The following is a 15,705-nucleotide window of genomic DNA, read 5'->3' on the forward strand; positions in this document are numbered from 1 at the left end:
ACACACACACACACACACACACACACACACACACCACCTAGACATATCATAGTCAAACTGCTGAATAACAAAGATCAGTAGGATATCTTTTAAAAATTTAAGAAAAACAAATCAAGTAGAGGGAAGCAAAGAAAAAGGGAATGGCTGACTTCCTCAAGTATTGCTGGTAGAAAGGCAAAATTATACAGTGACTGTGACAAACAATATAGCAGTTCCTTAAATAATTAAATGTAGAATTACTTTATGATCCTGCCCTTCCACTTCTGGGTATATACCCAAAAGAACTGAAAGCAGAGTCTCTAAAAGATGTTTGTATACTTGTGTTCATAGCAGCAATTATCTCAATAGCAAAAATATTAAAAGAGCCCAAGTGTCCATTGATAGATGGATGGTTAATCAAAATGTGGTACCTCCATACAATGGAATATTATTCAGCCCTAAAAAGGAAGGACATTCTGGCACATGCCACAACATGAATTAAATTTGAGGACTTTGTTCTAACTGAAGTAAGCCAGTCACAAAAAGAGTTTATTCATTTACATGCTTTTGCTTACATGAGGTAGTTAAAAGTAGTATAAAAAAAAAAATCATAGCGATGAAAAGTAGAACAGCAGTTGCCAGGACATGAGGGCGGGGTTAATGGGCAGTTGTTTAAAGGACACACAGAGTTTCAGTTTTAAAAGATGAAAAAAGTTATGGAGAAGGACGGTGGTGGTGGCCACACAACATTTAAATGTGCTTAATACAACTGAATTGTACACTTAAAAATAGTTCAAATAGTAAATTTTATGTTACTTGCATTTTGCCACAATAAAAAAAAATTTTAAGAGTAATTATACAAAATGAAGTTTTGGACCTTCAGGAAGGAAAAAAACACTGAAAATGGTAAATACATGGGTAAAATATGATACTTTCTCTTTTTCCTTTTCTCAATATTCTAAAAGGCAATTATTTAAAGCAAAAAAAAATGGCATTGTGGGGTTTCTATATACAGAGGTAAGCAATTTGACAGCAATAGCACGAAGAATAGAAAGGGGCAAAAGAACTCTACTGTGGTAAAGTTCTCATACTTTACACAAAGTTCTACAATATTAATTCCAAGTGGACTGTAACAATATAAAGATGCGTATCCTAATCCTGGGAGAACGCCCCCACCCTTTGGAAGAACCATTAAAAGATACAGACTTATAAAGCTAGTATAAAAAATAAAGTAGAATGTTCGACTAGAAACAAAAGAAGATGAGAAACAAAAGAGAAAGAAACCAAAAACACGTGGAAATAGAAAACAAATAGCAAGATGGTAGCCTTTAAACCAACATTATCAGTAATTACATTAAATATAAAGTAAGTTCTCCAATAAAAAGTCAGAGGATGTCAGATTGGATTTCAAAAGAAGACCTAACTCTATGCTATTTAAAAGAGATTCACTTTAAATATAAAATCAGAAGAAAACTGAACACTATAGTCTGAAAAAAAGATATACCATGCAAATAGTAATGATAAGACAGAAGTTTGGTCATTAAAATATTAGAAGATTTTTAAGGCGATATTTCATAATGAAAAAGGGGAAATTCATTAGGGAGTCCTACAATTAATAAGAATATAACCCAGTAACATAGTTTCAAGATAAATAAAGCAAAAAAGCACAGAAATCAAGAGAGAAGTAGATAAATCCAAAATGACATTTGGTAATTTTAACAGCCCATGTAAGGAGCTGAGAGAACAAATAGGTAAGAAAATTACCAGGGATAAACAAGATTTGAATAACAGTATCAAACGATTTTCCCAGTTGCATTCATAGAACGTTACCCCTTATAATTGCAGAATATACATTCTTTTCAAAGGCACAAGGAACTCTCACCAAAATAGATTATATTCATGGCCATTAAATTATTCTCCATAGATTCCAAAATACAACAAAATATGTTGATCACAATGGAATTAAATGAGAAATCAATAAGATACTTAGAAAAATCACCAAATATTTGAATATTAAACAAACACAGTTCTAATAACCTATGGATCAAATAATACATATCAATAAAACTTAACAAATATTATGAGCTAAATGTTAATGGAAACACAAGCTCTAAACAATTTATGGGATACATATAGCATTGGATTAGTAGAAAACATACAGCAAATGATTATATTAGAAAATAAGATTTTCATCTTTATCACCTTCGTTTACATCTTCATCAATCATTTAAGTTTTCAGTTTAACTAGATAGAAAAAGAACAATTAAAATTTAAAGTAAGTAGTAAGAAATCGGTAATAACATAATATCAGGAATCAATGAAATAGAAAACAACTGAGGAAATTAATGAAGCTAAAATTTGATTCTTTGAAAGGATTCATAAAGAACTTCTATTTAGTTATTTTTTATTTAGCAAATAATAATTGTGTATATGTATATTTGTGGGGTACAATGTAATGTTTTGATTTATATATACACTGTGGAAAGAGTAAATCAAGCTAATTAACATATCCATCACCTAACCACCTTACCATTGTTTTATGGTTAGAACATCAAAAATCTACTCTTTTAGCAGCTTTGAAATATGCAACACATTAGTATTAATCTGATGAACATCTAGCCAGATTGATGGGGGAAGTATGAGATAAAACACAAATTACCAATATCTGGGATTAAATAGTGTCTTATGTAGACACTACAGAGACTAAAAAGCATAATAGGATTATTATGAACAACGGTATTTCAGTATTTTTGCAACTTAGGTGAAGTGAACAAACTCCTTGAAAAAATGCAACTTTCACACAAAATGAAATAGAACAACTGAATAGCATTGTGAGGCTTCCTATATGTAGAGGTAAGCAATTTGATAATTATATATACATGCATGTATATATATATTTATTGAAGTCTGTCTCTCACCCAAGCTGGAATGCAATGATGTGATCTCAGCTTACTGCAACCTCTGCCTCCCAGGTTCCAGCAATTCTCATGCCTCAGCCTCTGGAATAACTAGGACTACAGGTGTTTGCCACTATGCCCAGCTAATTTTTGTATTTTTAGTAGAGACAGGGTTTCGCCATATTAGCCAGGCTGGTCTCAACCTCCTGCCCTTAAATGACCTGCCTACCTGGGCCTCCCAAAGTGCTGGGATTACCGGCTTGAGCCACCATGCCAAGACTTTTTTTTTTTTTTTTTAGTTAAAAAAAAAACACAACTTTTTCACATGGGTGACTCCTGGAAGAGATGGCTTCACTGAACTCCATCAAACATTTAAGGAAGAAATAACACTAATCTTATAGAATCTCATGAAATAAAGAGGAAACATTTCCCAATTTAATTTATGAAATGTATTACTTCGTTCTCACACTGTTATAAAGAGATACCTGAGACTGGATAATTTATAAAGGAAGGAGGTGTCATTAAGTCACAGTTCCACATGGCTCAGGAAGCTTACAATAATGGTGGAAGGGGAAGCAGGCATGTCTAACATGGGGGCAGATGAGAGAGAGCATTTGAAGGAGGAACTTTCAAACATTTGCAAAACCATTAGATCTCCTGATAACTCATTATCACAAGAACAGCATAGGGGAAACTGCCCCCAGGATCCAATCATCTCCCACCAGGTCCCTATCCCAACACATGGGGATTTGGGGATTACAATTTGAGGTGAGATCTGGGTGGGCACACAGAGCCAAACCATATCATGAACTCAGTATATAACCTTGATACCAAAACCTAACAAGGCCATTACAAGAACAGAAAATTGCAGGCAATATTTCTCATGAACATAGATGCGAGGAGAAAATCAGTTTGCTAATTCTATCAACTAATTGAATAAAGCAACTTAGATAAATGATAATGTAGAGTGACCAAGTCATTCAATATGATTGATCATATTGCAGGGTCCCCCAGTTCATCCCCACTTCTTTCTTTGCCTTGGGAAACACAGAGTGCCTTGACCACCCTTGTGGCCCAGCCAGCTGCGTGTTTCCCCTGCAGCCTGAACCCGAGCCGGGCCTTGAACATTCCCAGGCACTGTTAAAGTTATTTAGGTTGTTGTCCAAAACAGTAAAAATCAAGCATGTTGCTGCACGTAGATACTAGCCCTGGCCCTGAGTCAAAGTTCTTCAAGCCTCATGTAAACGCTTATAACCTGACGCACAAATGTTAAAAGCAGCAAGACAACTGCTACAGTGGAGATGCGTGCAAAGTGCTCTGGGAGGAGCCCATCTCAACATGAGGCAGTTGAATGACCTTTCAGCTGAGTCTTCACATGTGAGTTCATCCAGGAAAGGAATGGCAGAAGAGGATTTGACCAAGAAATCAGTACCTACAAAGCTTGCAGGATGACTGGAGCTTGGAGTTTGTGAGAGAGAACACCAGGAAGGGAGCCTAGAAAGGTAAATTGGCACCAGGTTAGGAAGGTCATATTTGCCAAAGCAAAAAGTCTGCACTCCATAAGTGCAAAGTGAAGAAAACAGGTCTGTATTTTAAGAAAATGATGCTAGGTGGATGTTGTAAGATAAGAGCATATTATTATATGAAATAAACTACTTTGTTATTCTTTTATTTTTTTAAATCATGGCCTTTCATGATGTCTATTGCTTTTTCTCTATTCCCAATGTTTCTTTCAACTGATGATAATGTGCTATAGAAATTGTCATGGGTGATTAGCGACTATCTGGGGATGGTGGCATGGGGGTAAGAAGAATTTATCAAGACAGTTGTAGGTCATGAAGGGCAAGTTTATTAGACAAGGTGTGAAAATAGGTTGCAAGGGAGCAACAGGCAGCACAGCAGAGAAGGAGCTGTCTTTAAGGAGACGAAGGCGTGCTGGAGATTTTACAGGATGGTGCTTGTGCTGTGTGCTGAAGAGGCTTTGTGCAGTACTGATAACACTAAGGCTGCAGTGAGTTAACTTGCATTTTTCTATCAGCTGAAAGTCTGGTGATAGCTGGGTGAAGGAGGATTGTGAGTTATTTGTGCAGGAGGGCTATGGGCTATGTGTCCTGGACCATGAAGAAGGTAGGTGAGTCTTATAGCTTATCTGCTTTCTTTTTGTGTTTTTGTTTGTTTGTTTATTTTTGCTTTCCTGTGGTCCTGCCAGCCTGACTTCTTTTCCCTAAGGAGGGCATCACAGAAATGAATTCTGGGCAATTTCCATATTATACAATGGAGACTACAGCTATAGATCATTATACAACATTATCTAATTCATCAAGACTAACATAAATAGTCCTACCCTGCAGGACAATAACCAGTAACCAACACTTTACAATTAGAATTAGTGTAAGACAAAAGGAAATATTTTCCATTTTACCTGCAGTTACATTACTGCATTTTAGCTAACTGGAACCTGTGATGGACAACCAAAACATGGGTTTTCTTCAAAGATATTTTTCTTTTGACTCATTAGGTTACTATGAAAAGATAATTTTCTTTCAGAGAGTTGTGATTTTTCAAAAGTGTTTTTGAATCCTTGAACTCATGTTTGCTGCAAAGCAGCATCAACATACCATGAAGCACTCTAAAAACTTTTCGCATAAGTGTTGATGTGTAAAGAGAATCACTAAATTCAAACTCAACTCTGCCCAGGGAGTAATAATTCCTAAGAGACTATTTTAACTCACTTACATATGTTCTTCTGGTTTGGTTTGGTTTGGTTTCTGTTATCAGCTACCTAGGAAGCAGCACTCAAGTTTAGACGAAGAAATAAGTTTATTCTGAATCATAAATTTTTTAACTTTTTCAGATTAATGTGTTTTTTTTCTATAATGTTCTTAAAAGTTCTAGAGGCAATTTTCTCTGTGCACCTTTGAAAATGAAATACATGTCACGACTAAAGCCAAGCAAAGTGGAATAGATTATACTTCATAACGGAGGTGAAATTCAAGAGAGAATCCAAAAAAGTCACACATCTCAAGTTCCTATCTGTCAGATTTGGCATCAGAGATTCCATCCAGTGGAATTACTCATTTGGAACCTGAATAGAATTTATTTCCCAAGTTCCAGTATTTTTATATGTCTCAGAAGCAAAGACTCCTGTGGGTTCCTCACCTCTTTTCTGAAGTATAATCACTGAGGAATTCCCAAGGGACTAAAAGTTTATAACTTAGAATTTTATATTTCACTCTTATTAGGAATACAGGTAAAATAGCATAACTTATCTAAAAATAAGAAATGTGGAGAAGGCAAGTTTCAGGAAGTCAAAGATCGTAATTCCAGCTCTAACCAATTTATATTTTAACTTACAGGAAACAAGTTATTCCTATCAGTTGTGTAAAGAGACTTTTCCATTTGTATTCAGGTAGACATGGTTTGTATACACACACACACACACACACACTCTCTCTCTTTCTCTCTCTCTCTCTCTCTCTCTCTTTAAATCCAGTATATACCTCACTCCTCCAGTCCTGTCAGCACATGCTCTAAGATCACAAAAAGCACTGGAAGATTGCTAACCACGCTGACCATTTTTATAGTGGTGGCACAAACAAATGAATATCCTTTTATGAGCTGTAAGACTAATTTTAAAGAAGACACAAGCAATCAATGCACAGAATCAAAATCTGTGGCAATATTAATTTCCTGATTTGTAATGAGTTGTATCTATAATTATTGATTGGCCAAATGTTCTCTTTCTTTTCTTATTCTGTCAAAAGGACGATGCTTCCTATGACGATTTTCTGAAATAAGTGTTTTGTCTTGCACATGGAAATGGTGTGAACCCTGCTTTGGTAACCTAAAGTTATCCCTCTTTTATGAGGCATACAACTCTTCTTCAGTAAATAAACAACTCTAATGAGATGTTTGTATAAAAACTGGCACCATCAATGATAAGAAAACATCCGGTGTAGTCTGTAAACACCCATTTTGAGGGGGGGCTATATAAAACTCTCAGGAGGGAAGGAGCGTTTTGGAGTCAAGGCAACTGGTGTTTTGCAGCCAGTCTCTGTCTTTGCCTCTAGAAGGATGTCTTCTGACTGCTCCTCCATGCCCTGCTCTCCTGAGTCCTGTACCAGGGCTTCCTGTTGTGCACCTGCCTCAAGCTGTTCCATGGAGACAGCTTGTCTCCCTGGTTCCTGTGGTGCATCCCGATGTCAGACCCCTAGCTTCCTCTCCAGGTCTCTCGGGCTGACCGGTTGCCTCCTGCCATGCTACTTTACTGGGAGTTGTAGTAGTCCCTGCTTGGTGGGGAACTGTGCCTGGTGTGAGGATGGAGTGTTCACTAGCAATGAGAAGGAGACGATGCAGTTCCTGAATGACAGACTCGCCAACTATCTGGAGAAGGTGCGCAGCCTGGAGGAGACCAATGCAGAGCTGGAATCCAGGATCCAAGAGCAATGTGAACAGGATATCCCACTGGTGTGCCCCGATTATCAGTGTTACTTCAATACCATTGAAGATCTCCAACAAAAGGTGCATGTCCTGTTGCCCTAGTGCTCCAGCTTCCCGATCTATGGTTTGCTTTATCATTCTACTAAAAGGGGCTGTTTTACGGAAGGAAACCAAGAGAAAGGAGAGTTCTAAGAGTTAATGGTACATAGGGAAGAGCACTGTACTAGAAGTCAGGAAACCTCAGCCCCAGCCCCAGAGCTACCCCTGATTACTGAGTAACTATAACAAAGTAACTTGTCTGTAGACTTTTCCTTCATCATCTATAGAATGCAAAAAGACTGTATTACATCCAAAATCGCTTTTGTATGTGACACTGAACATTTATATTATCTGAGCACAGATCGTGAAATGCCATCTTTTTAACCACCTAGCCATTTTCTTCTCTCCCTGATGAATTTCCATGATTATGGGAGAGGATATAGTCATAATACAAACTACTGATGGAGGAAAATGTTAATAGCGTTCAACTGCCTAGGAATAGTGCAAAATGTCTTATGTTATGAAGAAAAGAAAACCTTTTATTTCTCTATTTTGTTTCTAAATTGGCACTGCTTGTTTTCTTCATGAAGTGACACGTTTAATAAGGAAAGCAGGCTGAAGGCGATTTTATACTTTCTTATAAAGACTTTCAAAAGATAACTAATGGCATAGCTGTTGGATAGAAGTTTATTCAGGTTTCTCTCAAAGAATAATTTATTAAATAAGGACTTTCTTCCCAGATCCTATGCACGAAGGCAGAGAATTCTAGACTTGCTGTACAGCTTGACAACTGCAAACTGGCCACTGAGGATTTTAAGTCAAAGTAAGTTTAATTTAATTTATTTATTTTTAGATGGAGCTTCACTTTTGTCGCCCAGGCTGGAGTGCAGTGGGACTATCTTGGCTCACTGCAACCTCCACCTCCGGGGTTCAAGCGAGTCTCCTGCCTCAGTCTCCCAGGTAGCTGAGATTACAGGCAGGCATGTGCTTCCATGCCCAGCTAATTTTTGTATTTTTAGTAGAGAAGAGGTTTCACCATGCTGGCCAAATGGTCTCAAACTCCTGACCTCAGGTGATCCGCCCGCCTTGGCCTCCCAAAGTGCTGGGATTACAGGCATGAGCCACTGTGCCCAGGTTTAATTTTATTTTGAAAACAATTTATGGCTCTCTCTCTCCCCCCCTTCTCTCTTTCTCTCGCCCTCTCTCTCTCACACACACACAAATATTCTCTATATAATATCTTAAAGTTAAGAATGTCTTAAAAGCTTGAATTTATCATTTCTCAGGAATTAAGAGAAATTCTGCATGTGGCTTCCTGAAGTCCATATGTCGATTCTCCATGTATCCCCACACTTTGCACAGCATTCAACAGAGTAAGCACTGGATTTCTCTTTTGCTGTGAAAGGTACGACAGTGAACTGTCCCTTCGCCAGCTGTTGGAGGCTGACATCAGCGGCCTGCGTGGGATCCTGGGTGAGCTGACCTTGTGCAAATCCAACCTGGAGGCCCATGTGGAGTCTCTGAAGGAAGATCTCCTTTGCCTTAAGAAAACCCATGAAGAGGTAAGGAAAGTGGCAACTCCGTTGAAGGACTCCAAGGGTGACATAGTTACACTAACAGATGATCTGTTGATGTTTGTGAATTGAACTAGGGCAGATGGTGCTTAAGCTGGACTCAAATTACCAGAGGCATTATTGCTGTTCAGCCTGATCATTCCAGTGTGTCTCTGAGTTAAGATGTGAAATAGCCCCTGGCCAGTGCCAGACGAAGAAATCAAACGCTTCTCCTGCCCTTGCCTTTGTGGAGAAGGTGAATAACTCCACAAATGGCTTTTCTTGACGCTTTATGCCACCCCTAACTCCAATCCACAGGGTATAAAAATAAGGTTGAGAAACACACTGTGAAGGCCATTTTGAAAAGGGATAAAGACTCATACACTATCTGGACTGGTGTTTTTAAATATTCCACATTTATAAACTTTTAAAAATCATAAAATATAAAGCAATTGATATATTAATAAAGCTAGAAAATGAAAAGCTGAATGATGCAACAAATTACACTCGCTCTTTGAACATCTGTTGATGGCAATCATAGCTAACATTTATCGAGAACTTACTATGTGCCAGGACTTTCATAAGTTAATTATATGTAGATTAACTCTTCTAGATCTCACAATAACCTTCGGGAGAAATGTCCAATTATTATGCCCATTTTACAGATGAAGAAACTGAGACGCTTGTAAGTGGTGAAAAGAAATTCAGCCCAGGCAATCTGAATCAAAATCTCACACTTTTACCCACTACTCCAAAAAACAGAAGTAGAACGCCATCGGATGTCAAATGAATTTTTTATTCACCATTCTGTGACATTCTTTACGACATTCCACTTTCAGGAAGTCAACTTGCTTCGTGGACAGCTTGGCGACCGCCTCAGTGTGGAGCTAGATACTGCCCCCACCCTTGACCTCAACAGGGTCCTGGATGAGATGCGCTGTCAGTATGAAACGGTGCTCGCCAACAATCGCAGAGAAGCAGAAGAATGGTTCGCTGTTCAGGTCAGCACCCAGATCAAAAAAATGGCAGGCTAACAGACTTCTGCCTTTTTTGAATTCTCTAATAGTACCTGTGTTTCAGACAGAAGAGCTGAATCAGCAGCAACTGTCCAGCACGGAGCAGCTGCAGGGCTGCCAGATGGAGATCTTGGAACTGAAACGCACAGCCAATGCTCTGGAAATTGAGCTCCAAGCACAGCAAAGTCTGGTGCGTGAGGCAAAGGCAGTGTCTGTTGTGTCACTGATAAGTCAGGCCCTGAGATGTTAAGCCCTCTTCCATATCCAGGGATCACATGTCCTTGCCTTTCCCAAGTACTACCATTTACCCAGCTATTAATAGAAGCAGAAGTGGCAGGTCGACAGCTTGTATTGCTCTCTAAGATGCCTGGCCTTCACTCCTGGGCTTAAGTCTGATGCTTCAGCAGCTTCCAGAGACAGGGAGGGAGAAGCAGAGCGAGAGAGAGACCTCCAGGCTAAGGTCACTTAAGCATTCCAGCAGGTTTAAATTCTCATTTGATTCAGGCCAGTTTTCCAGGCTCACTGTCATATCTAAAACAAAGAATCATTTCAAACGTTTCATCCTACTGTTTCCCAGGATCTACTTCAACCTGACACTTCACTGCCACCCACTCCACTCAAGCAACAAGAACACCATGCGTTCAAGATTACATTCACCAGTTTTGGTCAAGCACCACTGTGTGCATTTCATTAGGTCCTGCAGAGAGTACCCAGAAGAATGACAGCTGAGCATTCATCCTGTGAGAGGCACCATGCTCATTTAAGCCTCACAATAACTTTATGGGAGAGATACCTTTATCCCATAACACAGATAAGGAAAACTGAGACTCAGATTAAGGAACTTGCAAAGGATGCAATTCTAAGAGGTAAACATGGAAGCTGAGTTCAGCCAGACGAATCCCAGAGTCTCTTCTCTCTCTCTTTTTATGTTTATTTTTTATTGATATATAATATTCATAAATATTTATGGAATACATGTAATATTTTGTTAGATGCATAAAATGTGTAATGATCAATCAAGATATTTAGGGCAACCATCACCTTCAGTATTTATTAATTCTATGTGTTGGGAACATTTCGAGTCTTCTAACAATACCCAGTGTATTGTTGTTAACTGTAGTCACCCTTCTCTGCTGTCCAACATGAAAACGTATTCCTTCTCTCTAACTCTGTGTTTGTACCCATTAACCAACCTCTCTTCATCCCCTTACCCCACATATACCCTTCCCAGCCTCTGGTACCGAGAGCCTCTTCTCTTAACAGCACTATTCTACCCGTCCCTGCCAAGAGCACAAACTCAATGTTTCCTTTAAAATGCTGTTGATAGTCCTTAAGCTTCACAAATATGTCATGGATTGCTGTAGTCATAGTGGTGGTAGTAAGAGCTGACATGTAGAACAGTGGTAGTACTGTTGGCACTGTCCTAAGTGCTTCACACATGCTAACTCTTAATCTTCACAACCCCCTAATGAGACAAATACTTTGCATTCCCCAATATAGAGAATAAAACTGAGGCTCGTAGAAGGTAAATAATTTTCCAGTAGTCACATAGGTAGAAAAGGGTAGAGCAAGGATTTGAAAGTCTGGTGGCTGGGCACGGTGGCTCACACCTGTAATCCTAGCACTTTGGGAGGCTGAGGCAGGTGGATTGCCTGAGCTCAGGAGTTTGAGACCAGCCTGGGCAACATGGTGAAACCCCCTAAAATACAAAAAAAATTAGCTGGGCGTGGTGGCAGGAACCTGTAGTCCCAGCTACTCGGGAGGCCGAGGCAGGAGAATTGCTTGAATCTGGGAGGCAGAAGACTCTGGCCCCAGAGACTGCACTTCATGGTCCTTTGGACAATGTTTCCTCCTGCAGACAGAATCTCTGGAATGTACCGTGGCAGAAACTGAGGCCCAGTACAGCTCCCAGCTGGACCAGATTCAGTGCCTGATCGATAACGTGGAGAACCAGCTGGCTGAGATCCGCTGTGACCTGGAGAGACAGAACCAGGAGTACCAAGTGCTGCTGGATGTGAAGGCCCGGCTGGAGGGTGAAATCAACACATACCGGGGCCTGCTGGACAGTGAGGACAGCAGGCAAGTTCCACAGTTACTCATTAAACCCCCCAGAGTCTCAGAGACGCTGATGTAAGAGAATCCTGTTTCCCCAACATCTGGCCCAGTTCAAACCTCCCTAATGTGTTCAGGGATCTTCTTTTTTTTTTTTTCCCCCATTTATTTATTTTATTGCATTTTAGGTTTTGGGGTACATGTGAAGAACATGCAAAATTGTTGCATAGGAACACACGTGGCAGTGTGATTTGCTGCCTTCCTCCCCATCACCTACATCTGGCATTTCTCCCCTTGCTATCTCTCCCCAGCTTCCCACCCAGTCTCAGGATACAAAATCAATGTGCAAAAATCACATGCATCCTATACACCAATAACAGACTTAAAGAGAGCCAAATCAAGAACAAACTTCCATTCACAAATGCCACAAAGAGAATAAAATACCTAGGAATACAACTAACAAGGAATGTAAAGGACCTCTTCAAGGAGAACTACAAGCCACTGCTCAACGAAATAAGAGAGGACACAAACAGATGGAGAAACATTCCATGTTCAGGGATCTTCTTAAAAGAGTGCTGAAAAGTAGCTGAGGCTAAGTGCATGACACGAGAAATATTTTTAAAATATTCTAAAGGCAGATTAATTATTAGCGTAACATGTCATGCTGGCACCTCCCTTTGTTCCTGTTTTCCACTGACAGAAAATCAGGAATAGCCCTAAGATAACATTTGCAAAATCAAGAAAAAAGATAAAAGGCTATTCACTGCCACTGCTGCAGTGAACATGAAGTGGCAATTCTGGGTGTGAAGAAGAAATAGGCTTCTGTTGATGCTATTGTGCAGAGTTTTTTCAGAACGTCATTTATAGGGCAAATTTTGACATGGTTTTTCTGAGTTGCCATTTTATCAAGATTCCCTTGTTAAGCTTAGTTTAAAATCAATTTCCCCCCAGGCTTTCCTGTAACACATGTTCGACCACATGCACACCGAGCGACGCTTGCGAGCCATGCTCAGCCTATGTAATCTGCACAGTTGAAAACTGCTGTTTGTGAATGTGAAGGACAGCAGGTGGAGGAACCAAAGCCAGCAGCGTCCTGGAAAGGAGATGGGGCTTCAAGCAGGGACGCCCGAACTGGAAGCACAAGTCCAGGGGGCTTTCATATCCTGGAATTGCCCTCCAGGCATCCTCTGCTATACCATTTCCTCTCCTCCTGGCTTATGTGTGGTATGCTGGGAGCCCATAAAGCATTCTTGCAGATCTCCAGATAAAAAGTGTTTTATTCCTGTAGCATGGTAAGTATAGCTCTGTGGCTGATTGCTGTTGATGGAATATTCATGGAAAGGGAATCATCTAAACCCATAACCATAGTTTCAATGTACATAAACCAAGGCTGAAAACATTTTTTAACCCCTCAGATACAAATAAATTAATGAACCCATGCAAAATGTCATATATCTTAGAAGATAGTTGTATGTATCTTTCTGAGAGAAAATCTAGGAATAAAATGTGATAAAATTTATTTTTTGATTATAAAAGTACTAGATTCTCTTTTTTAAAATTTTGGCTCATTAAAAGGGAAAAGGTCACTTATGATTTCATCTTCCAAACAGCCATTGTCAATATTTTCGTTTTTTCACATAGCTATAATCATACTTACATATGCACACAGTTGTGTAATCTTTCATTTATGTCATCTGAACATTTTTAATTTTAATAAAAATGTAATATTGTATTGTGGCCATCATTTTACTGGTTGCATAATATACCATAAGGTGCATTGGTCTGTTATTGGATATTTAGGTTATAAGAATAATTATTCTCATGCATTTAAAAATCAAAGTAGAGAACTTCCAGAATGATGAAGTGGGTGTATATTTCCATATTCCTCCTTCTAAGTCTACCTAAAAATGCTGGAAACTACATATCAAATAGACATAAGAAGACTCTGAAAGGTAGAAGAAGAAGCCAAACCACCTAAAGATGTTGAGACCCCAGGAGTGACACTGTGGTGGGCTCCCTGGATTATCTTTTTCTCTCATATATCCCAAAGTGGGAGCTGGAGAAACCAATAACCAGAAACACCAACAGGTGCAGACAAAACAAATAAACAAACAAGAAAAGCTTGCTCTGCTTAGCTAAAGAACCAGAAAAGAGGCAGCCTGGAAAGACAGAAAACCTTTAGAAAATAACCACTCAACTCAGCCAAACACCACAGAAAATGTCATTTTGCCCACCCCTATCCACACCAGGAAAGGCCAGGTAGCGAGTCCAGACTTCTGCCCTTCCCAGGCTATCACGAGGCACTCAAACTTCCCCACTGGGGTGGAGTAAGGGAAGCTAAGTGAAAGATCCAGGACTTTCATTCCTGCTATGAGATGTGGAAGCACCCCCCTCCCACCACCACCACCATCACGGTGTCAGTGGAGACCACACAGGCAGCCTAGACTTACCTCTGCAGGCTGCAGTGAGGCTCTTCTCTTCTTCTCTAGGGCTAGTGTCACAGGAGGCCTGCTGGACAGCCAGGACTTTTTCCCTCCCCCAGCAGTACCAAGGCCACTCCCCATGCAGTGTCAGTGGAATCTGCATGGAAGCAATATCAAGATATTTCTGCCCCTCCTGGCCAGGGTGGTATCTGCAGAGGCCAGGTAAGGAGTCTAAAATCTCCCCTCCCAGCAGTGATGAGGAGCTCTCCCCTTGGGTGTCCCCAGAGGCAAAGTGGAGAGAACCTGTATTTCCACTCCCACCTGTTAGGAATGAAGCAGCATCCCCTTCCCCTACCAAAACAGTGTCAGAGGAGACCAGCTAGAACAGAAGATTAAATAATAACCTGAATTTTATAACATAATATCCCAACGTCCAGGTTTCGATCAAAAATTGCTCTTCATAAAATCTCAACTTACATGAGAAAAGGCAATCAACAAATTCCAACATCAAGAGGAAAAAGATGTTAGAATTAACTGACAAGGGTTTTTAACTTTTTATGTTTTATTTTTCTGGGTACCTAGTAGATGTATATATTTTGGGGGTACATGAGATGATTTGATTACACAGCCAACAAACATATGAAAAAAGCTCATCATCACTGGTCATTGGAGAAATGCAAATCAAAACCACATTGAGATACCATCTCACGCCAGTTAGAATGGCGATCATTAAAAAATCTGGAGACAACAGATGCTGGAGAGGATGTAGAGAAATAGGAATTCTTTTACACTGTTGATGGGAGTGTAAATTAGTTCAACCATTGTGGAAGACAGTGTGGCGATTCCTCAAGGATCTAGAAATAGAAATTCCATTTGACCCCATAATTCCATTACTGGGTATATACCCAAAGGATTATAAATCATTCTGTTATAAAGACACATGCACACATATGTTCATTGTGGCACTGTTTACAATAGCAAAGACTTGGAACCAACCCAAATGCCCATCGATGATAGACTGGACAAGGAAAATGTGGCACATATATACCATGGAATACTATGTAGCCATAAAAAACGATGAATTCGTGTCCTTAGTAGGGACATGGATGAATCTGGAAACCATAATTCTCAGCAAACTGACACAAGAACGGAAAATCAAACACTGTATGTTCTTACTCATAAGTGGGTGTTAAACAATGAGAACACATGGACACAGGGAGGGGAGCATCACACACTGGGGTCTGTTGACGGGGTTGGGGAGGGACAGCAGTGGGTGGAGAGGTTGGGGAGGGATAACATGGGGAGA

The 15,705-nt window shown here is 39.7% G+C and overlaps 1 protein-coding gene and 1 long non-coding RNA gene across 2 annotated transcripts; one reads left to right on the forward strand and one right to left on the reverse strand.

Annotated features, from left to right (window-relative positions):
* The first annotated feature begins 6,909 nt into the window (after positions 1-6,909).
* KRT40 (keratin 40) lies at positions 6,910-13,486 on the forward strand. The gene is made up of 7 exons (XM_032279735.1): positions 6,910-7,397; positions 8,096-8,178; positions 8,761-8,917; positions 9,748-9,909; positions 9,989-10,114; positions 11,783-12,003; positions 12,928-13,486. Exons 1-7 carry the CDS (start codon positions 6,951-6,953, stop codon positions 13,025-13,027), a joined length of 1,296 nt encoding a protein of 431 aa, XP_032135626.1. The 5' UTR covers positions 6,910-6,950; the 3' UTR covers positions 13,028-13,486.
* LOC116552854 lies at positions 8,609-15,017 on the reverse strand. Its single transcript, XR_004269532.1, has 3 exons — positions 14,427-15,017; positions 10,233-10,455; positions 8,609-8,896 (listed from the first exon to the last, which is right to left on the reverse strand). It is a non-coding gene; the product is annotated as an uncharacterized LOC116552854 (long non-coding RNA).
* Positions 15,018-15,705: the final 688 nt, after the last annotated feature.

Source organism: Sapajus apella, unplaced genomic scaffold, assembly GCF_009761245.1.
Source record: "Sapajus apella isolate SASKATOON/1434 unplaced genomic scaffold, GSC_monkey_1.0 scaffold12, whole genome shotgun sequence".
NCBI classification, from domain to species: Eukaryota; Metazoa; Chordata; class Mammalia; order Primates; family Cebidae; genus Sapajus; species Sapajus apella.